Source organism: Loxodonta africana, chromosome 22 (assembly GCF_030014295.1).
Source record: "Loxodonta africana isolate mLoxAfr1 chromosome 22, mLoxAfr1.hap2, whole genome shotgun sequence".
Lineage (NCBI taxonomy): Eukaryota > Metazoa > Chordata > Mammalia > Proboscidea > Elephantidae > Loxodonta > Loxodonta africana.
This window is the reverse complement of record NC_087363.1, coordinates 49,875,100-49,902,845: the sequence shown is the minus strand read 5'-3', so window position 1 is coordinate 49,902,845 and position 27,746 is coordinate 49,875,100. Positions and strand designations below refer to the sequence as shown.

General features: G+C 38.7%; 2 protein-coding genes across 5 annotated transcripts in view; one reads left to right on the top strand and one right to left on the bottom strand.

Moving 5' to 3' along the window:
• Positions 1-5,557, top strand: part of TRNT1 (tRNA nucleotidyl transferase 1) — a 31,487-nt gene extending 25,930 nt beyond the window's left edge. For all 3 annotated transcript variants that reach the window (XM_010590036.3, XM_023547994.2, XM_010590037.3), the window contains exon 9: positions 331-5,557. The gene's annotated coding sequence lies outside the window, so the exon portion shown is untranslated. The remainder of the gene's footprint in view (positions 1-330) is intronic.
• Positions 1-27,537, bottom strand: part of CRBN (cereblon) — a 30,661-nt gene extending 3,124 nt beyond the window's left edge. Inside the window, exons 1-10 of one of the 2 annotated variants that reach the window (XM_003409780.4) lie at positions 27,413-27,537; positions 21,738-21,850; positions 20,984-21,186; positions 20,055-20,204; positions 15,380-15,539; positions 4,549-4,611; positions 3,182-3,266; positions 2,430-2,545; positions 1,856-1,920; positions 390-521 (exon numbers count right to left, since the gene is read on the bottom strand). In XM_003409780.4, the coding sequence (XP_003409828.3) occupies positions 390-521; positions 1,856-1,920; positions 2,430-2,545; positions 3,182-3,266; positions 4,549-4,611; positions 15,380-15,539; positions 20,055-20,204; positions 20,984-21,186; positions 21,738-21,850; positions 27,413-27,479 (1,154 nt within the window). In that variant the 5' untranslated portion in view covers positions 27,480-27,537. The remainder of the gene's footprint in view (positions 1-389; positions 522-1,855; positions 1,921-2,429; positions 2,546-3,181; positions 3,267-4,548; positions 4,612-15,379; positions 15,540-20,054; positions 20,205-20,983; positions 21,187-21,737; positions 21,851-27,412) is intronic. The other variant, XM_064275005.1, reaches the window with a different exon arrangement.
• Positions 27,538-27,746: the final 209 nt, after the last annotated feature.

Here is a 27,746-nt window from a genome sequence, read left to right as displayed (position 1 = left end):
CAAATTAGAAGAGCAAGATTCAATGGTTTCTGCATCATTTTAGCCTATCACTGCTTGATAAACATTCTTTGGTTTTATATATTACAGAATATGGTCCAGATACAGTTTTACTAGGTCGTTAATTTTCAGACTGGGATGACAGCAAAACAAGTTTGGATTAGCTGTACAGTATTTCACTTGAGGATAACTTACATTGCCAACCTTCCTTCTCCCTAACTTTACCTTCTCCCTAACTTTACATTCAGTGAGACTATGCAAAAGATATTTATTTCTCATCATTTATGGAATGAAAAGTACTTAAATACTCATTTCATTGTCTATTCTGCTTAGGACTCGGGTTCTTTTCTAAGCAATTAAAGCATAAAGGAAAAAGACCACCATGGTATTACCCAGGAAACCAGCTGTGCTCTGTTGAAGGCCGACCTATAAGATTCAAGTTGTCGGCCTTGTACACAGTAAGCGTCTCATGCACGTATCCATGAGGATTCACGTAAGCTGCCATCGGCCCACACAAGGATAAACTGAAACAGAGAATCAACACAGAGGATTTAAAAAAAAGTAATTCTAATGGTAGATTTTTTAAAAGTTCACCAAGAAATGAAGTCATTACATAATATTGGTATAAGAAATACAGTTCTTTAACCTTTTAAAGAGAAAATACTGACACTGTCAAGAATTTCATTTTACTTGGATCTACCATCGATGCCCGTGGAAGCAGCAGTCAAGAAATCAAACAATGTATTGCATGGGGGCAAATCTGCTGCAGAAGATCTAAGTGTTAAAAAAAAAAGACGAGGACTAATGTGCACCATGGTATCCTCATTCGCCACATGTGAAGGCTGAACAATGAGTAAGGAAGACCAAAGAATTTACGCCTTTGAATTACGGTGTTGGCGAAGAATACGGAATATACCATGGGCTGCAAGAAGAACGAAAAAACCTGTCTTGGAAGAATTACGGGCAGAATGCTTCTCAGAAGTGAGGATGGTAAGACTTTGTCTCATATACTTTGAACATGTCATTAGGAGGGACCAGTCCTGGGAGAAGCACATCATACTTGGTAAAGTAGAGGGTCAGCAAAAAAAAAAAGGAAGACCCTCAATGAGATGGATTGACACAGTGGCTGCAACAATGGATGGCACAGGACCCGGACAGTGCTTTATTCTGTTGTATATAGCGTCTCTATGAGTCAGAATCGATTCGACGGCACCTAACAACAACCACCTTTTAGTTAGTTTTCGATAATTTTTTGTTTTTAACCTCCCTCATCATATATACTGGAAAATAGACAGATCTCAAGTTCATCTAACAGGGTCTCTGACAGTGTCGGTGCAATGCAGAGGTCTCGTGTGGTCATGCCTGGGCAGGTGATTACAGATAGCAGTTTCTTTGCCTGCTTGATTTATAATTCTGATGAATTTGTCATAAAATGACTTTCAAACACTAATATCACATAACCCACACATGTTCAGACGCATACTCTGTTTTATCTTTGGCCCTATGTGGTAAAACCGATAATGGTTGAGATACAATGTTTGAGGTATTCATTTTAGGTCCTTAATCACTAAAAAGATACTCTAATGTGTAAGATTCTCAACAAATACCAGGAGAAAAAAAGGTGGGAAACTTAATGCCTGGTTGTTTTATTTTACCACCCTTGTTACCTATGAGTAACGCTTCCTTACACAGCCATTGTTGCTCTGAGTACCCTGTCAGGAAGACTGCCTATCCAAAACTGAGCTAATTCCTCACTTTGCTGAGTATTACCACAGAAACTGAAAATACAATCTAATTCTGAAAAGGCAGCTGGAAAATGTATTCAGAAGTATACTAAAAATGTAATAACAGATCTTACCTGAATATTTCATTTTTGGTTGTTATTTCTGTTTCTTGGCATTGTTTACAGCAAAGGGAAGTACACTAAAAATTTAAGAGAAAATTATTTGTTTTATTATGTAATTACATAGCTCCTCAAGAAAGTTTTCTAGGGTATTTTATTGCACCCTCTCAATACCAAAATACTATATTTTCCTTTCAACCATTTAAAAACTTAATTTTTAAAGATAGGGTAAGAAAAACCCTAAATCTGCCACATACTTATAAAACTAAATGATCACCTAGGATAAAGGAATAGTGACTATCTGATAACTAACCACAGATATACCATGTAGAAAGCTCATTAAGTAAGTTCAATCACATACAGGCATTAGATTAAGTATTCATATTTGAGGAAAGCAAAACAATCTTGAGTTTATCTGCGTGATCCCAAGTGAAATGTTTCAATTATCTTTTAAAATATTTTTAATGTAATCCCTGACAAATACACTGCTGGACCCTACAGCTCTCATGGTTGGACTACTGGTCCCAAGAATGCAGCCTAGGTCTCTAGATTGACTACACATGGATTTCAAAAACATAATTTTACTTACTTTATTCATAATGTCTAGTTCACAGCGAAGTCGTTGGATAGCACTACCAATTTTAAGGAGCTGAATTCTTAATACATCATCAATAGGAAGACAAGCAGCTACTCTGTAAGAAAAATCTTAAAGACATTGTGGGTTTTTCAGTTTTAAACTCATCGGATAACTTCCTTTTGAAATAAACCCTTATCTACAGGCTTCTCAAAGTACACATTGCATACAATTAAAAACAATACTAAAGTATACCAGCTATCAAGCATATACTCTTAAGAAAAACTCTTCCCAAACTTACTTTGTAAATGTGATCTTCTAAATATGAAATCAAATTCATGTTACAAAAAGTCATTTATCTGCTAAAAGATTCAAAAAGTAGCTAAACTGAACCTTGCAAGCAAACACGGAGACCTTATATAAATAGGTTAATCTTAGAACTGGGATCGCTTCATTTAAAGGCACCTTAAAGAACAGGCAAAGGGAGATCTTTACACCCAAATAGTATTTTTTGATGATAGCCTTTTTTTTGCAGTTTGAACTTTTTATGGAAACCTTGCCTAAAATTAGAATGCTCACAGATTATAAGAAACTTTGTTACATTTGAAAAATACTCATTTTTCAAATGCTGAGCTTTACAGAACTAATTAAAAAATATTCATTAGTTTTAAATAAAGAATTTTTTGTTTCATTAAATAGAAAGCACATCAAATAATTCCTCTGAGCAAGATACTACAGAGCACAGGAAGGAAAGTGACTTTCAGTACCTATTGGGTTTGATGGAAGAGAATCATCTTTTAGATTTTCATCCCATTCACGCAGCTGTTTCTTGATTCTATCCATTAAGGTTTCCTTGTTTAAAATAAAAGCCATAGTAAGGTTCACAGACTTAAAAATCTACTGTCAGCTTTTCAACTGAATCAGAATCTACTCGACAGCAATGGGGTGTTTTGGTTTTGTCAGCTTTTCAACTCTTTAATAAAACTAATATGCTAATAGCAATTTAAGTCATCAGCATGTGGTAAAAACGTACCATCTGAATCCTAGTTTAAATGTGTCTATTTCCTTATGCAGAAACGAGGGAGCCCAGACACCTTCGCCAATACTGTATCTGCTTTCCAGGCTCTCTCACCCATAGTCTATCCCAGGGGCACGTGCTGCTCGCTCACTGCCTTGATAAGACACTCTGTTCCAAGCTCCTGCTTAGAACTGGCCCCTGTTCTCCCACTTTCAGTAAAGCCTTTTCTGACTCCGTCCAGAGAGATGTAGCTCCTATAAACTGCTCTAGCACTTGCTAGTCACACACCTTACCTGGCATCTATTTACTCCATGAGAGTGCTTATTATCTTTTCCCAGTGTCTGCAAAATACTCTTGGATGTTGTATACTTAAAACGGTTCAAAAGCAGCTGTAGGGCTGAGATAACTGCAGTTTCCTTTAGTGCCTACAGGTCATAAATACTCCAAACCTACTCTTAAAAAAGTTGCCTCAAACTCCAGATTTGTGGGCAAGGTAGTTCACTAAGAGCAATGACTGACATTTGTTAAATGCCTACTGTATGCCAAGTGCAGTATTATCCCACTTGACAGATACCTGGAGAATCAATTTGTCCCAAATTACAGAGTAAGTGATAGAATCAAATTTTCAACCTGGTCTTTGTGTCCAAAACCCAGATTTACTCCAGCACTCTGTCCCTTAGTGAGTTTGCAAGATGAAGCAATGCCTGGTATTCGAGGAGCAAAAAGGCTCATGGAATGCACCTAATAGTGACCAGGATATAGTTGTTACGCTTATTTAGGAAAAAAAGAAACAGTATTATGCAGGATTAATTTTCTAAATGTCAAAGCACTATCCAACTCAACAGAATTTCAAATGAACTGCTTAATAAACCCAAGTCTCATAATATCTTGCCCTTAAGTTATAAGCCACTGGAAACTGTGGAAAAAATAAAAATTCTTTAGAGGCAACACCCAGCAGAATTTGATTTCTGCCCTTTCTACTTTATGAAATGTAGGTAATGCCATTAGTTCTGAATATAAAACACGACTGAGCATGAAAGCCTATGTTTTGTTCTAATGACCTTTAATCGTGACATGGCTACCCCAGATGCACAAAGTTTAAGGTTCGTTACTTACAGCGTCATATAAGGAATACAGCCAGTGAGGCCATGAAGTCAGATTTGCACAATGAAACTTTCTCTGAAAAAAAAAAAAAAAAAAAAGTCACTTGAAAAGAACCCACAGGATGAAGATTCTTTTATGGTGGAAAACGCGACATTTTTAAAATACTTCAGGAAAAGATTTTATTTTAAAAAGAGAACATTTTGTAGATAATCCCACAATAGATGGTCATCTACTAAGCTGGATGGTCGTGACCTTGAAGAGTCACTAATCCTACTTCTACTTTGACTGTACTTTTTGCATTTACATTAGTCATTACTTGTCTGGTATCTGCAGTGAAAACCTTAAAATACAGTCCAAACTCTTTCTGTGAAAACTGTAAATGAGCCTCCACTCAGCCACTATAGAGGCAAACATAAAAAGTGAGACGATTCCAAGAATAAAGTTATTATATACTTGAAACTTCATAATCAAGATCCCCATTTCATAAAACTCAGGGAAAACAGAAGCCCATTACGTATCTCTTCCAATTGTTTTATTTTGGGATCCAAACAGAAGCATGCTAAATCCATATAAAAACGTGCATTATACTTAAATTCTTGAAGAATTTCAATATTTGATGGGAAAAATTAAGGGTTAAGATGTCAGTCCTCGAAGTGTGTATCCAAAGCAGTAGTGAGACTGGAATTTAGAAACAGAACCGAAAGTTCATCTGGAAGGACAAATGTGCAAAAACAATCGAGAAATTTTGTAAAGAGAAGCCAGTGTGTTTCACAGGACACAGAAATATGACTGACAGGATGTACTGCCGCAGTACTGTTAATAGCAACAGCTTAGAAACGACATAACATCCATCAACACTGAATTGTTACACACGTTTGCACTAGGGAATGTTATGTAACTGATCAAAGAAAAAGGCATACTGAACATACAGAACAAAAAATATTTTTCAAAAAACAAAAAAACCCTGTATATCTACAAATGTTTGTAATTTCATGGTAAATAAACTGTTAACGTGAACCAATTATTTTCTATTTTGAATTTTCTTGTTGAGACCATGTGTTTTCATTAATGGAAGCATGCTGAATCACTGAGTGTGTCAGAATTTTTGGTAGTATGAATTTTTTCTTCTTGCCCCCTCCCACTAGCCTACCCTAAGTGTTTAGTGGTACATATGAAGTATCACTAATTATACCCCAGAGTCTTCACAAGGGTCTACTGGTACATATGTGTAACAAGTAAAATTTCAAAAATTTAGACAACTCATACAATTACCCTTGTGAAAACAGTAATTTGCGGCAAACTTCCCTTTCAAACAGCCATAAAGGCCCCCGCCTTACGGCAGCGCGCACTATCGGTGGTGCAGCAGCTTCCCGATAAACCTTCCGCAGCAGAAAAAGTACTCGGTCCCTAGAGGTACCCATGAGCATGAAAGGGTTAACTGACATAGGGCAGGACATATGAACCTGGGAGGGAGAAGAAATCAGGTAGATCAAAAAGAAAGGAGCCCTGGTGGTGCAGTGGTTAAAGTGCTGGCTGTTAACTAAAAAGTCAGCAGTTCAAACCCACCAGCCGCTCTGTGGGAGAAAAGACCCAGCAATCTACTCTCTTAAAGATTACATCCTAGGAAAACTCTATGGGGCGATTCTACTCTGTCCTATAGGGTCACTATGAGAATCAACTCGATGGCAACAGGTTATGGGTAGATCAAAAAGAACCTCAACAGACTGGAACAAGAAGGAAGATCGTACTTCTGCACCAGAAGGACCAAATGAACAGGTATGAAATGGAGAAACATGGCAATCTGGCACACGTAAAAAGGACTTGAGGGACTTCGGTGATGTAGACTTAGGTGTGCTGCAGAACTCCCCTCTCAATCCTATTCTAGTTATATTAGAAGTCTAGAATCCACAATAAGAGCCAATAATGCTACTCTCCCCCACGTGTCTGTCAGTTTGTCGTACTGTGGGGCTTGTGTGTTGCTGTGATGCTGGAAGCTATGCCACCGAAAGGGAACTTTCAGAGTTAAGGGCCAAGGATGCTGAGGAGACTGTCTTGAGTACCCGTGAGGGCTGTTTGGTTTGGAGCCATCTCTCAAGGGAATGTGATAGTTGTTTTCAAATATTTTAGGAACTGCTACATGGAAGAGGACAGACTTGAGTGCAAACCAGTGGATTCTTTAAGTGAGAATGATTTTTGGCTCAGTATATTTATTTTTGAGGCTACCTAAAGATGGTCTGGGATGGCATCATGAAGTGATTTAAGCCTGAGGGGACAGACGATATGGTCCTTAAGGCACTCTCCAATAATTCTCCTTTACTGTCTACATCAGTAATAACGTAAGGATTTTTGCCACAGACCAACCACGTAAAAAATGCTAACAGCCTGTCAGGTAACTGAATATTCAGTAATAGCAACAGCACCATTAATACTGTGCCAAGTACCAAGTACTGCACATATCTTACCACCATCCTGTAAGGCTGATAGTGCAAGCCTATTTTAAAGGTAGAGAAACAAGCACAGCAGGACAGCACAACTTGCCCAAGGTTACTCAGCTAACAGACGGGGGTTAAACAGGACCCGTGTGTAGGGAGTCTGACTCTAATCATCATTTGACAAATATTTTCCAAGTTCCTAGTATGTGTCAGGCATTATTTTTATGCATTTGTGGTATGCCAGTGAAGAAAACAGCAACAACGACAAAAAGACTAACATCACTGCCCTGTGGAGCTTACATTTTAGCAGAGAAAAGCTTACTTTCTAGAGGTACATATTCTTAAAACTACAAAATGATAAAGACCCAACGGAAAATTCTGGCTTGGCTGATTAACGTGCTCCCAATTCAATCATTAATATATACACATTAGGACAATCACTTTCATCGTGCAACAGCCTGTAATTTTTTGGTGCCCGTGTCCAAGAAAAAGAAATTGAAAAATTTTATTCATACATAAATGATGTTACTTCCAATTATAAAGAGAATAGAATATGGTGTGCTAGTATATTCAGAGCAATGGATTCTGTCAAGGTTGTTAACATTCACCCTGGTACCACCCATGCTTCGTGAATGTGAACAAGCTACAATCTCATGTGTCTTACTTTCTACTTTTTAAAACAAGAAGGCCTCTTAAGATATCTGAATCATCCTGACAGATTCCCAAAGTTCTATTAGCAAATGAATTACGCTTAATGTGCTTCTTCCTATTTGTGGTGCACTTTACATAGTCAAATATACACACTGTAGAGAGGTATACCTGAAAAGATTAGCTAGCTTTTACAGAGCAACTGCCAAAATTTAAGCCACTTCAACATCCTCAAATTTAAGAGTCCCATTATAGCTTTCTGGCACAACAGGAGAGGCTCTTATCTAATACCTGGGTAATACTGATGATAAGCCTTAGCAATTTATGTGCATTCTTCAGGTATATCAACATCATGATTTACTTCATAAAAGGATTACACTTCAAGAAAATTTTAGTACTAACCAAAAAGTTCAGGCACTTTGAAACTTTTCTCTGGTCTGGGAACAGGATTTACTACCAAAAGCAGGCACACAGGCCCTTAAAATGAATCTCTGTTACCTAGAAGTAATCTATCACATCCTCCCATTTTTAAGCCTCACAACTAAGGCCTGAGCTTTGTCTTCCAACAAAGAAGAACATTTAAAAAAAAAAGTGAAACTTCACTTAAATGGGTCTTTGAAGCACAATGACATTAGAAGAGTAATGTGGAGGCTACATATAACTGGCAAATCATTACCTTTGATTTCCCCTTATGTAGTGAGCAAAAGTAGTGTTTTACTGTGTTAAATCCCATTACATTGAGCCATGTATCATAAAAACAATTTATCTAAATAATTCAAATGCTAAAAAGGTTTTATTTCCTTTCTTCATTTACCAAATCCCTACCTGATGCTAAGAACTGGGATGGAAGGGTAAGCTCTTTCTTGCTCCTGAGGGGCTTGTAAGCTAATGGGGCACATCTAAATACATACGTAAGGTGTATGCCAGAGAAATCACTACTCTGTCCAAAATTTCAAGATTTTTCTTCTTTTTAAATATAAAAATAGACTATAAGTGTTGTTCTTGCTCTTACAGCTCCTACTGTTGTTCCGGAACAGGACAAAAATAGATTCTAAAGTTTATGTGGAAAAATTAATAAACAATAGTAGCCATGAAAGCTTTGGGGGAGAAAGGAGCCCTGGTGAAGTAGTGATTAAGCTCTCAGCTGCTAACTGAAAGGTTAGCAGTTTGCACCCACCACCAGCTGCTCTGCGGGAGGAAGATGTGGTAGTCTGCTTTTGTGAAGATGTACAGCCTTGGAAACCCATGGGGGCAGTTTTACTCTGTCCTATAGAGGCTCTGTGAATCAGAATCAACTCGATGCCACGGGAAGGGAATTACTAGCTGTATTTGCATCTACACAAATTATAAACTGTCAACAGTTAAACCAGTATGGTGGTGGTGCACAGACAGACTGACAGACCAACAGAGCAGAAAAAAGATAAAAACATATGAATTTGGTCTATTATAAGGGTGGCACCTCAAATCAGTAGGAGAAAATGACTTTTCAGGAAATGGAACAATGGTAGCCATCTGAAAAAAGAAAAGACTGAATTCATACTTTGTACCATGTACTAGGATAAAGTGCAAATGGCCCAAAGCTTTAAATGTAAAATTAAATCATAAGTAATATAAAAAGAAAACATGAAGGCAGTCCTTTGCATGAGGAAATAATTTCTAGCTATGACTTAGAATCCAGAAACATTAAAAAAAAAAAAAAGACAAATCCAACTACATAAAAAGAAAATAAAACTTCTGCATGATAAAGTACACCAAAATCAAAGAGACAAATGACAAACTAGGGAAAATGTCTGCAACTCATTAATTACAGACAAAGGGATCAGCTCCCTAATATATGAAGAACTCCTAAAAATCGACAAGCCAATACAGACACTTCAAAGAAAAGGAAATACAAATTGCTCTTAAGCATAAAATGCTGATTTTCCTCATTCAGAGACATTAAAATTAAAGCTCCAAAAATATACTGTATCTCACTTATGAGATCAGCAAAAATCATGTTTGATATCACAACGTGAGGCCACATGAACACTGATAATGGGAGTATCAATAGGTACAATTTCCTTTATCTGTCAAGATCACAAATGCATTTATCCTTTCACCCAACAACCCCACTTGTGGAAATTTACCATACAGTTTTACCTGTATGAAAGGTCATTTGTGCACATTATTTAGTGCAGGTCTGCCGTCAATAGGGGCGGCTTTATGAATTACAGGGTATCCATACAACAGAATACTGTGCAGCTTTGAAAAGAACGAAGCAGCGCTCCATGAACTTATACGGGAGAACCTCCTTTAAGATACACCATTAAGGGAGAGAATAAGGTCCAAGACAGTATGTATTCTTTTGCATTAGAAAGAGGAAAAAAGTAAGACTATTTATCTGTATCTACATAAGCTCTGGAAGACTTAGAACTAACCCGTAAGCTCATGTGTGACAACTGCCCTGCCATTCTGAACAAGTGCTCAGTTCCTCTCTGCTCCATGATAAGCAGGAGCAACCATGGCTTTTAAGTTTTGCAGTGGCTAAAACGATGGCCATCAATCACTTTCTGTTTCCACATTTGATTTCTCTTTATATTTCACATTCAACTCTTTTCTGATTAACATGCAGGGGCTTTATAAATGAACAAGCAGGTCGTCCTGGCAAGTAGGCAGTGTAGTTAGAAACACTGAAGTCATTCTCTAAATAGGTTAAAAAAGTTTCCTCACTTCTTTCTGAGGGAATTCTTCTACAGTAAACCCAATGACTAGAAAAGGTCACTGTGACTAGAAAAGAAAGAAATAAAAATGAGTATTAAAGACCAAATCATGGAATGAAGATGGTCTCCAGGTGGAAGAGGGTTTTGGAGAGGGTTTGTGATTATAATGGCCCAACTAATCATTTGGGACATATGTTGAATCTTCCCTAATACCTCCTTGTCAGTACGGAAGATCACACATGAAAACTTCTGGAAGCTTAAATAATTTTATGCTCTTTGGGATGTTTAGTTTTCAATGGCAAGTTTTAAGAGGTGTATGTGCAGTTTCAAGGTTAAGTGAATACCTCTCAGGGAGACTACACACCTGGATCCTTTAAGTATCTTTTTTGCGGGTAAAGTGTGTGGTAGCCTGCTTAGCCCACATCAGCTTAGACTAAGCATCTCCTAACTCTGACCACCTTAATTACTTGTTAGACAGGAGGCAGTACACATGGTGGTCCTGCTTCAGATCACAATGGGATATGTTGAGCCAGAGGTGAGTAAACTCTATGGAGAGGAGTGAATCTGAGCCCCAGATCTGAAGTCAAGCAACTATTACATACATACTCCAGTCCCATGGCAAGTTACTGTCTAGCTAAAGATGCAGCAAGCCGAACCACTGAGGCGGTTCCAGAGACCAACTGCATATGGAGTCTCCGCCTGTGGTACCTGCCACCTCCTCTCCCTGTGCTGGATTCCACTTGTTAATGCACACAGAATGGCTCTAAGTGGTCTCTCTGAAGTGAAACAGTCTATAGATCACCTGGGGCCCAAAATAGATCAGCTAGCAATTCTTCTTGGCCTAATGAACTAGATCCCACATTTCAGAACCTAAGAAATTATATTCAAAATTTAAACAAGGGAACCCTTTAGACCATCTGAAAAATACATGTGATGAAGGGATTTATAGCTCCTAAAACATTTTATGCCTCTCTAATTCCTCAGCATCATTTTTTAATTCCTCAGCATCTTAGTACCTTATGTCTAGCCATTGGCAACCCTGAACATGAAAACAGCCGAGGGCTAATTTTTGAAAGTCCACAATGACTGGAGAAATAAGAGAGTAGGGAAAGGTCAGAGGACCAGTCCCAGACAATATGTGCTTCCTCGGTCTTTGCAGGTCTGTCTTTTCTTGCTCTTGATGAGCCAGTGCCAATCCAGTTGAAAAAGGCAAATTCTGATTTCAATGTGAACAACCTGAGGTGCTCTACACACAGAATAGGAAAAATTTCATCAGTAATTCAAACAAAAATTAACTTTAAAAAAGCTGTCTTATTTGCTAAACCCGAGTTCAGGTTTAAGACTGCAAGACACTGGGGGCAGGACACAGAACTAATCAGTTAGGAATTAACTACAATCGCTTTCACCCTATGCTTACAACTTAGAATTTTTAGCCATCGGTCTTGGTGTGGAAAAACTGTAAATCAAAATACTTAATTTTCTTTTAATGCCTTTTGAAAATGAAACACAAGTACAATAACCCCCTATACACACAAACTTATAGTTAACATTAATTAGTACACCAAAGACAAGAAGAGGTCATTTTCATTTTCAGCTCATAAATTCCATACCCACTCCTTGGCCCACACCCTGACAGAGCTATCTTCAGCAGACTTATTTCAACAGGTGTATAAAATCTGCCTCTGCACTACTGTTCAAAGAAACAAGGGTGGAAGTGTATTTAGTGTCTGCCTCAGGTTTGACCAGAGAAGTACTGCACAGCTGTACAAAAGCTGCCTGCAAACTGAAGGCAGTTTCAATATTGTGAGACCATCTAAAATATTAGTTTCAAAGCTGTCTGGGAATTAACAGTCTAATTATAGCTTTCTTATTAGAATCTTTTTAGAAACACTAATTAAAACAGTACAGCATGTCACAGACAGGTCAGTTGAAATACAGACTTACAGGACCAAGAAGTCTACAGCCACTCAGAGTTATGAGCCTGATGCCCATCAAGTAACCACCTTGCACAAAGTTCTCTCTGAAAACTGGATGAATTCTACCATTGAAAATGTTCAAAGTGGTAGTACACTGATCAGTCTATGAGACCCCCTTATGAATAAAACCAGTTGCTGTCAAGTTGATTCTGATTTATGGCAACCCCGTGTGTGTCAGAGTAGAACAGTGAGTCATAGGGCTTTCTATCCCTGATTTTTCAGAAGTGTGTCACCAGGCCCCTCTTCCAAAGTGCCTGCCGTTGGGGGAACTTAAACCTCCAACCTTCCAGTTAGCAAGCAAGAGCATTAGCCATTTGTACCACCCAAGGACTCCATAGTAATTTACACAGGTTGGGATCCTACACTACTTTACACCAAAATTTAAAACCCTCACTACTCAACAAAGAGCAAGGGATGACCAATGCAGAATTTCTAAGGTTATAATGGAAATTGTCTTTATATATTTTTAATAGATAGACCTCAAAAAGCCAATTTATTCTAAATTAGAAACTAGTAAGCTTTTTCTTTTGGCCGAAATCATAAATATTAGCTATACTCAAAACTGATGCAGTTCACTAATGAGTAGAAACAGGCTTTATCAATTTTTTTTCTAAGAGAAAGAATGATCTAGCCAAAAGGATGTAAGAATTAGAGACAAAACAAGCAATACTTTTAAAGAGCACCTAATCTCAAGCCAACTTCTGTGATCCAATGCAAAGTATTTACAATGAAATGTGCAAAGGTCTGGAATTAAAAAGCCAAAATGGAAGAACATGGTTGGCATTTCTCAAGCTGAAAGAACTGAAGAGAAAATTCAAGCCTCGAGCTGCAATAGTGAAGGATTCTATGGGCAAAAAACTGAACGATAAAGGGAGCATCAGAAGATGATGAAAGGAGCAGGCAGTCACTGTACCAAAAACAACTGGTCCGTGTTCAACCATTTCAGGAGGTAATATACAATCAAGAACCAATGGTACTGAAGTAAGAAGTCCCAGCTGCACTGAAGCGGGCGTTGGTGTAAAACACAGCTTCAGGAAATGACATAATACCAACTGAGATGTTTCAACAAACAGATGCAATGCTGGAAGCGCTCACTCATTTCTGGCCAAGAAATGTGGAAGACAGCTACCTGGCCAACTGACTAGAAGAGATACATATCTGTGCCCATTCCAAAGAAAGCTCATCAAATGGAATGTGGAAATTATAAAAAAAATTATTAATATCACATGTAAGTAATTTTTTACTGATAAGTAAAAAATGGCTACAGCCACGCATCAACAGGGAACTGCCAAAAGTTCAAGCTGGATTCAGAAGAGGATGTGGAACAAGAGATATCACTGCTGATGTCAATGGATCTTGGCTGAATGCAGGGAATACCAGAAAGAAGTTTACCTGTGTTTTATTGACTAAGTAAAGGCATTTGACTGTGTGGATCATAACGAATTATGGATAACACTGTAAAAAACAGGAATTCCAGAACACTTAACTGTGCTCATGAGGAACATAGACCTGTAGTATATAGACGAAGGGGCAACTTTTTGAACTGAACAAGGGGTTACACCGCAGTGTAAAGTCAAGAAAGGTGTGCGTCAGGGTTGTATCCTTTCACCATACTTATTTAATCTGTATGCTGAGCAAATGACCCAAGAAGTTGGACTATATGAAGAACACAGCATCAGGATTGGAGGAAGACTCAGTAACAATCTGCAGATAACACAACCTTGCTTGCTGAAAGTGCAGAGACTTGAAGAACTTACTGATGAAGATCAAAGACTACAGCCTTCAGTACGGATTACACCTCAACATAAAAACAAAAAATCCTCACTAGATCAGTAAGCAACGTCATGATAAATGGAGAAAACACTGAAATCAAGAATTTCATTCTACTTAGATCAACAATGGGAGCCCTGGTAGCAAAGTGGTTAACAGCTCAGCTGCTAACCACAAGGTCAGCACTCTAAATACACCAGCTGCACCCTATGGGGCAATTCCACTCTGTCCTGTAGGGTCGCTATGAACGGGAACTGACTTGACAGCAATGGGTTTGGATTGGTTAGATCAATGATCAATGCCCATGGAGGCAGTAGTCAAGACATCAAATGATGTATTGCATTGGGCAAATCTGCTGCAAAAGACCTCTTTTAAGTGTTAAAAAGCGAAGATGTCACTTTGAGGACTAAGGTGTAGCTAACCCAAGCCAGGGTCTTTTCAATCGTCTCATATGCATATGAAAGCTGGACAATGAAAAATGAAGACCTAAAACGATGAATTAACACATTCAAATTGTGATGTCGAAGAATACTGAATATACCGCGGATTGCCAGAACAAACAAAACCGTGTTAGAGGAAGTACATCCATAGTGCTCCTTAGAAGCGAGGACGGTGAGATTTTGTCTTGCTTAAATTGGACATGTCATCAGGAGGGACCAATCACTAGGAAAGTACATCATGGTTGGTAAAGTACAGGGCTACTGAAAATGAGTGAAGCCATCCACGAGAATGGATTGACACTGTTGCTGCAAAAATGGGCTCAAACATACCAAAGACTGTAAGGATGGTGCAGAACTAGGCAACGTTTTGTTCTGTCATACATAAGGTTGCCATGAGTTGGGGCTAACTCAATGGCAACTAATAACAACAACAAAATTTGAAGCCAATCTCTGGAAGTCAACAGCATTTTACAAAAAATATAACTGAAAAGGTTTTCTCTCGGAAGTCTGGAAGAGATTAAACATACTCTACGACTACCCTGTGCTTCTTGAGGCTTCTCCTCTCCCTCTTTAAGGTAACGTGCTTATGGCTCTAGAACCAAAAATCTGATCTAAAAAGAGATTTTTGTGGAATTAAAAAAATCTCAAGCAACTAAATACATACTTGATAAACATAACATCAAAAACATCTTTCAGTTGCATGATATGTTATTACATTTACAAACTGCTGTTATAAAGTTTTTAGAAGCTCCAGCTATGATCAACTTCAGCTACAGTATTGCCACAGAAAGTGTCTGGGGATGAACCATGACAGCTGTTTCTGTTTCATTCTTCAAACATTCTCCTCTTTGAAGATTCATAAAAAATTAGTTTCTCACCTTCTGGTATTTCTGCCACCATTTACATGAATACTGGTCTTCCCATGAGACAGGTTTTGAAGGAAATATCTGGCACTTATTGAGTGACTCTAACTGAACTGCAGACATGGTTGAAGGCAACACACATTCAGGAAGAATTTGCACTTTAGCTTGCTGAATTCTAAAATAAAGAGAATCAAGCATGGTGTTCATTTTTAGGATATACTAACTCAAATTATAAGTTTCTAAACAATGAGGATAATTTTAAAAACTAAGATTTTCAAAGTTATCTTTTTTAAACATATTCATCAAATGCTGGTGTTAGATATAGGAACCTTTTAGAAAACACTACTTTATAAATCATACCAAAGATAACCTAAGGTACCGAGTTTTAATCTCACTAAAACAGAAAAGGGAGATTTTTACATTTTAGATGAATACATAGGCTGTATAAATAAAACAAAGTTTTTTAAAAAATCAACATACAACCAACTACTGCTTAAATTGATACTTCTGAATTAACTGGTAAATTCTTAGACACCCCACCACTCCCATCTCCCCGACTCCTTACCCTGACTCTTACACCCATCCCGTCTCATAAGTCATCCAACTTGAGAGCAGACAGAGATCAGGAAGAGGAAATCAAGATTCCATTCACATGGATGAGTTAAAATGAGATTAGAAAGAGTATTATATGTAGCCTTTATTTCAGTGTGCATTCTTTTCTCATCTTCAAGTCACTGAATATGCTAAGAACTCGAAATACGCATAGTATTTTGTTTTTACTTTAAAGTTATCTCAACTAAATGCTATTTGAGAATATTGCAATTGCAAGCACCTTGTCATGAACTAAGGCCAACAAGTAGATTGTACCTATGAGCTATCTTCTTGAGGCATTATGCCTCCCAGAGAGTAGGTTTTGAAATGTAGAAGGTATCAGTATGTTCAAACTAGAACAAGGCTGCCAGATTGACAGTCGAATATATCAAAAGTCTCTGCTTCATTATTCAATATATTTAAGGCTTCTACGGTAGTCCTTCGCAGCAACCACTGTCATGATCTACAAAGGTATGAATGAAATTCTGGTATTTCTACTAAACAGTTCAGTGTGTCTGAAAACATCTAGGTTTAATTTAATGATATTAGACTCACTCCACTAACTGCATTTCTTTCTTGGCAAGCTTCTTAAAAACACTCAGAAAATTTGTGTCTACATGACTTCGGAAAATGCTGAAAAAAAAAATTCAACTATGTTCAGATGTTCTTGTATTACTAGGGCTCATTAAATACAAACGAAACCTCAATTTTCCTCACCTGATGCATGAGCACAAATACTTGCTAATCATATTCCTAAAGCAAAGTATATACTATCCTACAGAAAATTTTAAAAACCTGATTCTTCTTCAAGGTTATCAGTAACCAAATATAATTTATGTTTTACCCAACTACAAGATTTTATTTTACAACGATAAAAACATTCATGTTAAAGGTATTGGGATGAAGACTGAGAATTGAGCCACCCGCTTACAGACTATTTGGGTTCTTAGTCTGCAGTACAGGCTGTCTGAACTGCCTTGCAGGATTAAGCAGTACTCTGTCACCTCTGTTCAACACGCCCAGTGGCTGTGGCACACAAGCAGAGCTGGTTTTCACCCAGCAGCTGAGTTTTGTTCTTAACATAAGCTGGTTTTGTTTCCTCCCAACCTGCCTGTGGCAGTTGTTTTTTTGATTATGTTTACATAATCTATATAAATATTATGAAAACCAATGAACTCTGTGTACAAAAATAAAATTGCTTCAATGAACATTAAGTTGAACCATTAAAAAATGCAGTCAAATTAGGTTCAGACAGCTTTATTAGGAAAAAATTGCAAAAATCTAAAAAAAAAGTTCTGTACTTAAACTGTTTTGTGATTATCTTTAGAATCTCTTTAAAGAAAAACTTTGAATGTAAACTATACATGGATGATGTGCAAGGAAAGTGGTTTATGTGAGAAAGACCCAATTCAAACTCTTGAACATGCAGATCCAATTCAAAGACAAGACCTTGTCTTGCCATCAAATGAGAACTGAGTGAATGTACATTTATATGTTTTAAGTTAAAATAAAATGTTTAAGGGATATATGCATAAATTTTTATTATTTTGGCTTTAATTAACTTTTCTGACTATCAACTACTGGTGTCAATTATGACAGTTAAGAAGAAGTCTCTTGTAATTCCAAATAGGGTATTAATCCCCTCCTCCTCTGTACGTGCTAAGAAAAAAACCCAAAACCAAACCCACTGCCGTCGAGTCAATTCTGACTCATAGCGACCCTAGAGGACAGAGTAAAACTGCCCCGTAGAGTTTCCAAAGAGCGCCTGGTAGATTTGAACTGCTGACCTTTTGGTTAGCAGCCATAGCACTTAACCACTATGCCACCAGGGTAAGAAGTACTCAGAAATTCCTGAAGAGTCCTACAATGACTCAGTGATACCCTTCTATTTTTTAATTTCAAAAAAATCATAATTTCCATGTGTTCAGAAGATGCCAAAGAAACATTCTTAGCCCAGGTAAAGTTAGAAAGTACCATTATATTGTTTACAAATGGAGGGTCATTTATGTTGAAAACAAATCTATTATCTAGTATTGCTTTACTAGAGAAAAGGAAAAGAAAGCTGGCTTGAGTTCCAAACGAGCTATGTAAGAATTGTGGGACAGCGGAAAGAGCATTAGATCGGGAGTCAGGGCACCTAGAATCAACTCACTCTGCTATGTACTGGTTGTATGACATTAGGCAAATTATTTAACCTCTCTAGTATTTGGTTTTCTTGTTTGGAAGAAGAGGAGACTGCACTAAATTATCTCCAAGGTTTCTTCATCTGACCAATTCTAGTGAAGGCAGTGGAAGGCAGTGGTTAGGAGAGTGGTAGTGGCAGCCAGAGAAATCTCATTTCAGGGAAGACTTTTAAATTAAGACAGACTCACCTTTGTGAGAGGTCTTAACAGTGGATCTATGGAATACTAGAAAGAACATGCCCTTTCCAAGTCTTTTTCCAGGCCTACCAGTTTGATGATAATCTTTCACTAGAGTCAAACGTTGTGTATTCCTTGACCTGTTTTCAGAGTTAACGGTCTACTGCCATCTTGTGTTCAAAATAGTTTTTCCACAACAAAAAGTTATTGATGTCAAGACAGTCTGAGAAATACACTTTTCCACAAGTCAATTTTCCTTTATGGTTTCTGTAAAGTAGTATTCACAAATAGTCAAAATTTGATAAGCATGAAGATAGGAAGTACTTGAAATATAGAACTGTTAGCAAAACCCACAGTAGCAAAAGAGATTGCTAATATCACAATGCAGAGCCCTTAGGAGGCCATTCTTTCATGTAACATTATTGTCCTAAATGCAGTCACAAATAAGTCTCAGTCATTGTTATCTACTGAGGGAAACAGACAAACGTCAACCCTATAATGACAGTAGAACGTCCAAAGTCCTGTGAGAGATTAGCACGAATATTCTGGGGGAGTACCAGGAAGGAAGGACTAAGACCCCAAGAGCACTGGCAACCCCACCCCACACTGCCCTATGATCTCTCTAGTCCCCAAAGGCTGCCTGATCCAAGTATATTTTCATTAATTCAATAATATTTATGTGTCCACTATGTGAACAAAACAGGCAATAGTTCTTGCCCACATGCAATTCCCATTCTATTTTGTAAAACTAAAACAAGTAAATAAAAAAATTTGAATTTCCATCTGGTAAGAAGATACTACAAAAAAAAAAAAAAATTTTTTTTTTTTTAAGAAGATATTATCTGTGCAACAAAGGTCTAATGAGGTTTCCAACTCTGGCTATAGATCAGAGACCAATTCACTAGGACTGGGGTGGAACCCAAGAATCTCTAGCTTTACAAGATTCATAGGTGATTTTTATGTGCCAGACTTGGGAACCACTGCCTTCAGAGATAACGTGCAACCATAAAGAAATTTGCTTTGATTTTTTTAGAATACAAAGGTGACCTAGACTTTTTTTTTTTTTTAAAGGGGAAAAAAAAGAGTTAAGTATTCCTTGAATTTGTGAAAAACCCTAACCATGACGGTCATGCCAAAATGAATTACTGCTACCACAGCCTACTCAGAGACTCTCTAAACCTTACATGGTACAGAAACAAAAGAATTTATTGAGCACTTATCATGTAAATGGCATGTATGGGTGATATACACACTGGGGAAGAAAATATAAATGCAGCAGCTGGCAGCTTAACCAACACGACTGCTAAACATCACAGGAATGCTGCAAACAACAGCTGACTGGTGAGCCAGCAGAACTCACAAGCCGCCCAGCCTCCTCACTCCCTACACTCTGAGAGATGCCATTCTCCAAATGACACTTCACTTTGGGTTCACATTACTAATTTTAAACGTGGCTGGGCATTAGAATCACCTGGAAATGATTTTAAAAGAGCTCTGCAGCCTCACTTGAGAGTACATCACTCTCTGGAGGTGGGAGATGAGGTTGGAACTCAAGCTTCTATAGTTTAACAACTCCCAGGTGATTTTGATGCATGGCAAGGTTGGAAACTACTGGGCAATACACCTTCAAAGCGAAAGAGAAACACTATTAAAAGTTAACAAACTGCGAAAGGTGAAAAAGAAAACCATTTCTATATATAAGATGTTCATACAGCTTTAAGATACAAGGTATTTCTTACCCATCTGACTGTGTTCTTAGCTCAAGGACTTTGAACCTTTGTCTTCCAATCGCTTTCACTTTCACTATCTCAATTCCAAAATCCTGTTCTTCTCGATAGGCATATATCTCTGCTGTTGTTCCAAATTGTGCTTCCCTTTCTTGTACATTACTTCAAAGGTAAATTTTAAAAAGAAAAACTTTTGAAGATTTGACTTTAAAATATGCAAGTTGGCAAAAAGCAATACACATGGGAAAAAATTTACAGCAATCAGCCCTCACTGCAAAGCTCTTATCATTTTACCTATTTTTAAATCACACAGGGGATTATATATACAGTGAGCACTTTAGAAAAATAATAGATTTCTCATCACGGAAAATGATCTAGGACTGAAAGGGATTCAAACCCTGACTTCCCTACCCAAACATTCTTTCACTTGTTAGACCATCTTTTCTGGTGGTTAGAGCAGCACTGCACTGGGTGGGAACGTCCTGTAATTCCCTACCTCTACCATTGATTTCCTCCATTTGCCATGTGATATTTGAAGCACAGTTTCAATTTACTACTGGTCAGTAATTGTACAATTCATGAATTTTAAGAAACAGAACAAGCCATTCTTTTGGAAAATTAATCCTTTATGTTAAAAAGTAAAAGCTCTCTTTCTCTTTAAATATAGTTCCTGAAAATAAGATTCTAGAAAGATTAACATTAAATATTAGTGATTAAAACAATTTCAAATACCAGGAGGTTCAATTGTTTGTGATGGTAAATGTCTGATTTAGATGCTAATGAAAGTAACAAGATCTCCATACCGCACTTTCAGACTTTTAATCAACAATATCCTGTGCTAACCTCCTGTACAGAGTAACTGTGGGCTCTGGCTTCAACACTGACCTCTGGTGTGACATATGTGAGAGGGACTGTGTTAAGCAAATTCACTAAAATCTTACCTGTATGCAAGAACTGCAAAGGTTCTATCTTTCTGAATTAAATTCCGCACCATACTGACTTCTTGGGGACGAAAAAGCTGAAGAGGTAATGTCTGCCCAGGAATCAAGATCATCATCACCTGCGGCAGCACCGGAATCACCTGACAGCTGTCGTCATCATGCAAAGTTCTGCCGTGAAATTCTTCCATATCAGCGCCCAGGTACTGTTTAAGAACACACATATGTACAATGTCATTAGAGATATTAATAAAAATATAAGCTCAACAGACTAAAGAGCAAATCAGATGAAAAGACGATAAATGGAGGGTGCAAACATTTATTTAAGTCATAAACTTGGTGCATAAACACCCCAGAAAAATATTTAATTTTGAGCCTTAGAAGAATTTCCAACGTTTTGTGAAGAATCTCTCACAAACACACAAATTCAAGAGCACTTTTTAAGTATGACTTTATTTATCACAAATGCCAAGTATAAAATGTCAATGTGTTAGTACCTGCTAGTAACAGAAAATAATACTTTAGTAGATCAATTACTAGTAAAAACATAAGCATAGCAACAATTTCTTAAAGGATAATACATGGTACTACTACCTATAATAGCGTTTTTTTTACTACCTATAAATGTCCTTGTCCACAATTTTTGGTGTGAGGTAATAGCCAGTAACGCTAAAATCAGTCATGCTTTTGTAGGATCTTTTATCTGTAGTTAAATGTATCACAACTCTTACATTCCTTGTGTTACTAAATTACATACAGTATGTGATGTTGGCAGACTGGTGTCAAAATTGATGATGTTTGGTTTTTTAGCTTCTTTGCTCTCCTGGTCTTCAACTTCCATCTCAACTTCATCTTCTTCCTCACTCTCTGCTGTTAAAGTAGAATATATTATAAGAAAAAAAAAACAAAACAGATGCATGAAACTGTCAAAGCTTTGTTCTCTTTCAAACACACAGTTCATTCGTGAGGATTCCAGGCCTGGAGAAGAGGGGTTCTTCTAAATATCACACACATGTGGTGATCGCTAAGGCCTTGTGAAGTGGCAGCCAGAAGGCTATGTCACTAACCACTTTTTTTTTTTTTTTTTTTAATTTTAGAATAGCTTTAGGTTTCAGAAAAGTTATATAGTACAGAGAGTTCCTGTATACCCCACATCCACTTTTGTCTCAGTTAACATCTTACACCGCTATGGTATGTTTGTCACAACTAAGGAACCACCATCAATACATTACTACAAACTAACTCCATATTTTACTTGGATTTCCTTAGTTTTTACCTAATGTCCTTTTCCTGTTCCAGGATCCAATCAATCCAGGATACCACATTACATTTGGTTGTCATATCTCCTTAGCCTCCTCTGGGCTGGGAAAGTTTCTCAAGCCTTCCTTGTTTTTGACGACCTTGACAGTTCTGAATATTACTGGTTAGGTATTTTTTGAGTATCCCTCAACTGGAATTTGCTTGATGTTTTTCCTCATGATTAATTTGTTTTTGGGGAGAAGACCACAGAGGTAAAGAGCCATTCTCATCAAATCGGATCAAAGGTGCAGACCATCAACATGACTCATCCCTGCCAATGTTAACCCTGATCTCCTGGCTGAGGTGGTGTTTGTCAGCAAATCACTAAGCGCAGCCCACACTTAAGGGGTGAGGAGTTAAGCTTCACGTCCTTAAGAAGAGCTTATCTACATAAATTACTTGAAATTCTTCTCTACTGGAGATTTGTTTCTCCTTCCTTGCCCCTAACTAACTACTTTTGATACCTTAGACAACTCAGTCACCCTGATTAAACCTCAGTTTCCTCATCTGAAAAATCACAGGTTTGAACAAAACAATCTCTAAGCTTCTTTCAAACTTTAACTTTAAGAGAGGGAAGGAAGGAAGGAAGGAAGAAATAAGATAGACCAGTTAATACTGAAAAAAAGATATCATCATAACCTTGCAGGAAGAATTATGGAGCATTGCTCCAGTGACATTACTTCCCTGGCTGTCACTACACTATTTAAAATGATATGTTTGTAATCTTTTTCATACAAATTTTGCTGTGCAATTTTAAATTTAAAAAGTTGGCATGATACATAAAAAAAATATTTTTAAAGAAACCTCTTAGAAGGCTTTCTCCACATTTTTTAAATTACGAAAACTAAGCTGGTCTGCTTTAAAAATCAGACATTACTAGAAAGGATGATGAAGCAAAATTGTTACGCTATCAATTGAAATTAGAAAAAGCTATGCTACAGGTGCTATAAAGTGGAAGTCCGCTCTTGTCATGCCAGCTGTGGGTAAATTTCCTAGCCTATACCAGTAGTTCTCAACTGGGGGCGATTTTACCTTCCAGGGAACACTTGCCAATGTCTGGAGACAGTTTTGGTTATCATAACAGGGGGGATCCTATTGGCATCTAATGAGTAGAGACCAGGAGTGCTGGTAAGCATCCTACAAATGCTTAAGACAACCCCCACAACGAAGAATTATCTGAGCCAGTATGTCAATAGTGCCGAGGTTAAGAAACCCTGACCTAGACTATACTTACTGAATCTCATTCCCAACTTCATGTTTCATGCATTTTTTTCCCAATTTTATTTTGTTGTTGTTGTTGTTGAGAATATACACAGCAAAACATACACCAACAGTTTCTACATGTATTATTTAGAGACATTGATTACATTTGAGTTGTGCAACCATTCTCACCCTCCTTTTCGGAGTTGTTCTTCCCTCATTAACATAAACTCACGACCCCCTAAGGTTTCTATTGAATCCTTGGAATTCCTGTTGTCAGTTTGATCTCAAATAGATAGTTTTTAAAAGAGCGTAATGCTCTAGGCAGACCTTTCTTTTACTAGCTAAGCTAAACTACTGTTTGGTTTTAATAAGACTTTTGGGGATATTTTTGGTTTAAGGTTTAAAAATTATCTCAGGGCAGTAGTTTCAGGGGTTCCTCCATCCTCCATGGCTCCAGAAAGTCTAGAATCCATGATAATTTGAAATTCTGTTCTGCATTTTCCCCACTTTGATCAGGATTCTTCTGTAGAATGTTTCATATTTTTAAATGCCTCAAATAAATGTCTAAATAAAGTGCCATTACAAAACAGTCATTTTTCCTTTGTGCACATCATTATTTAAATCAAAGCACCTCTAGCTAGGTTCCTGATAGAAAACAGAAATTTTTTTCAATGTGGTAACTGCCTTGGACTTCCTATTCATTCTTAAGAATTCTTGGGTATAAGCTTTGTTGAGAAGAACATAAACACTTGTATTCAAACGGTCAACAGTCTAACACTTCATGCATTTTTTTTCCTGAGAACATAGAAGTGTTCACTTGATTAGCAGTTCCTACCAAAAGATAAAAAAATATAAAGTGATAAGAAAACTATTCTGACCCTAAGTCCCTGTCTTTACAACTCTAACAGCATGACTTTCACTCCACAGGGAGAGAAACTCCCTTTATTGCTCTACTGCTCTTTAACAGGAAGTTTAAAAGATCAACTATTACCTCGAAGGCTAGAATTCATATTTTTAAAAATTATATTTTAACTATTCTGACTTTTCATTGGAAAGGTTTTCTAGTCTTTAAATGATTTCCTTATCTATAGCAGCCTTCCTCCTAAAAAAATATGGCTAAAACTCACTTCCTCCTGCTCAGCAATATTTATCTATTAATGTTTTGTTTGACCAGGATAGATTCTTTGAATCTTAAATGTTAAGCTATTTCCATAGCACTTAAGAAGGTTACTCTTCAAAAAAGGAAAAAAAAAAAAAAAAAAAGACACACTAAATGGGTTTATGGACAATCCTATGTTTCTCTACAAATAAAACTCATATGCAATCTGGAAAAACATTATTATTACATCACCACCTTTCGGCTCTCTCACGTCTGATTCTTCCCCTCCAATAAAATACACGCTGACTTTTCAGAGCTACCAGGGTAAAGTCTGATGACTCATCTCGTGCAGGAGCACCAAGTGAATGCCAATAGAACATCAGTGGCTTCTCCTAGTGTCCATCTTTCCTGAAACACTGGGTTCGGAACTGATGTCTCCGAAAAAACAGTTCAGCTCTTCAGCTGAAGCTGACACACTTCTGTTTATGTCAACTCAGCTATGTTGACTTCAGGAACAACCACTGACTCTGACTGTGGTCTATTTTTATAGAAAACATACCTCCTATATGATGAGCATGCATTCAGTCTTTTCTTCCTCCAACCCCTGCTACTTCCAGTGAACAAATTAATCCTTAAAGCATAGCTTTCTTTAGGCAACTGCCTGAAACCTGCAATTACTTCTTGAAAACCCACAGAAAAAATTCCAAACCCCACTGGCAAGAGATGCAAGCTTCCCAATAACTGAGACCCAACCTCTCTCCAATAAATCCTCCCTCTTCCGTTTTATTTTTCACAACGCTATACTAACCACGCACTCAGCAATCGGCTGAAACATAGCAAGGAATATACCATGAACTGCCAAAAGAATGAATAAATCTGTCTTAGAAGTACAGTCAAAATACTCCTTAGAAGCGAGGATTGCGAGACTTTGTCTCACGCTGGACATGTTATCAGGAGTGACCAGTCCCTAGAGAAGGACATCACAGTTAGTCAGCAAAAAAGGGGAAGAAAACCCTCAACGAGATGGATTGACACAGTGGCTCCAACAGTGGGCCAGGATATAACAAGGACGTTGAGGATGGCGCAGGACCGGGCAGTGTTTGTGTTGTGTGCAGGGTCAAATTGGAACTGACTTGATGGCAACTAACAACAGTAATAATAAGCATATAGGTTCCTGTCGGAATTGACTCGACTGCAGTTGGTTTGGCTTTGGGGTTTTTTGGGTGGCACAAGTGGTCAAGTGCTTGACTACTAGCCGAAAAGTTAGTGGTTCGAACCCACTCACAGGATGCACATAAGACAGGCCTGGTGATCTGCTTCCAAAAGGTCACAGCCTTGAAAACAGGGCTTGGAACCGGTTTTTGGAAACTTTGCTGAGAGTTTCCATTTCTCACAAGTTCCCAGGCGATGCTAATGTTGCTGGTTAGGGACCAATTCTGAGAACCACTAGTAGAGTCTCAAAATTTATTAAATGTAAGAATCACCTGGGGATCTTGTTAAAATGTAGATTCTGATTCAGTATACCTGGAGTGGAGATGCAAAATTCTCAGCAGGGGTTCGAACCGATTCTGGTTCGAACCCCTGCTTGAAAAACCCTAAGGAGCACAGTTCTACTCTGCAGACATGGGGTCCTCGTGAGTCAAAATCAACTCCGGGCAACCAACCACGGCAACAATACTAAGTATATGCATTTAGATATCTCAAGATTCAACTCACAAGGATTTTCCCCAATCCCTCTAGTTCCTAACGATCCCTCCCCCAAAGGACCATAACAACATTCACTTATGTGGCCCTAAATCAAACGCCTTCTGCTAGTTATCTTCTCAGTAGCCTCATCTAGATTAAACACTTCCTCAAGTATCAGACTCTGTATCACACCTCTTTTCACCTTCACGAAACCTAACAACTTGCCTGGCATATGTGAAGGGGCTCACTTAGTAGCCCCGGTTTGGGTGAATATCTCTTGGAAATCATCTCTTGTCTGTAACTTTCCAAGAAAAGTTTGTACAAGTATTCTATGCCTCCCCCCGCCCCGCCCCCCGCCAGTATTCCAACATAGGCCAAAGTCTAAATTTTCACAAAATATAAAGAAAAGGGAAAATTGAATTTATCATCACATTTCTAAGAAGTATCTCTAGTTAAAAGTAGTCTACCACGTGATTTACCTACATGCCTGAAAAAACCAGATCACTTTCTCAGCAGTGAAGTCGTTGAGAGACACCGGTTACGGTGTCGGATAGATACAGGCCGGAGTCCAGGCTCTGCAACTCTGTGACCTTGGTCGAGTCACCTAACTAATCTGACAATCAAATTTGCACCTACCAAATTGGGATCAGAATAGTGATGTGGAAAGGATTAAATGGACAAACGCAAGCAAAGTGCTTATTACTGGGCCTGTCATGTGGTAAGCGCTTAATACATGTCAGCTGTCACTTTTGTTAAAGGGAAGAAGTCCAGAGAAAGCAACGGCTGCTAACCTGACTCGGTCCCACACGTCCCCCACCATCGCAGAGCATTTACTGGAGCCAAGCTCAGGGCACACAGAGGATGAAGAAGACCGGGTCCCCGCCCCCGGGAGCGAACACTCCCCAAAACTTTCGCCTACAGCCCGAGACGACCGAGCTGGGTGGCGAAGCGCCGGTGACCCGGCCGCCGGCGGGGGGCCTGACGATGGGCCGCTTCCCGGCGCGGCCCCCGGGCCCGAACGGCCTCGGCGCCCCCGCCCCGGCCCTCGCGGTCGACGCCCCGCCCGGCCCTCCCAGCCCCGCCGCGCCGCTCGCGGCTTCCGGGGCTCGTCCCCTCGTGCTGCCGGCGGCGCCCCCGCAGGTTACCAGGCAGAAGCTGCAGGTGGTTCCCCATGTTATGCGCAGGGTCCTGCCGGTCTCCCTCGTCGGCCATGTCTGTTTACCCGCAGAGGAGGCTGGGACAGGGCGGCGCCGGCAACGCCTGGGGAGGGTCCGCGCCGCGCCGCCTCCTCTGCGCTCGGGCGCCACAGCGCCCTCTGGCGGCCTCCGCGGCGAAGGTCTGAAAGTAACGCCCAATGCGGCAGAAACAGGGACCCTCGGGCTGTGGCTCAGCCAAGGACGGAAAGCTGTGCTCCGCCACGCGTGACTTCGTGCCTGCAGCAGACGTCAGAGCCTTCGCTCGTTTCAGCCCTGACATGAC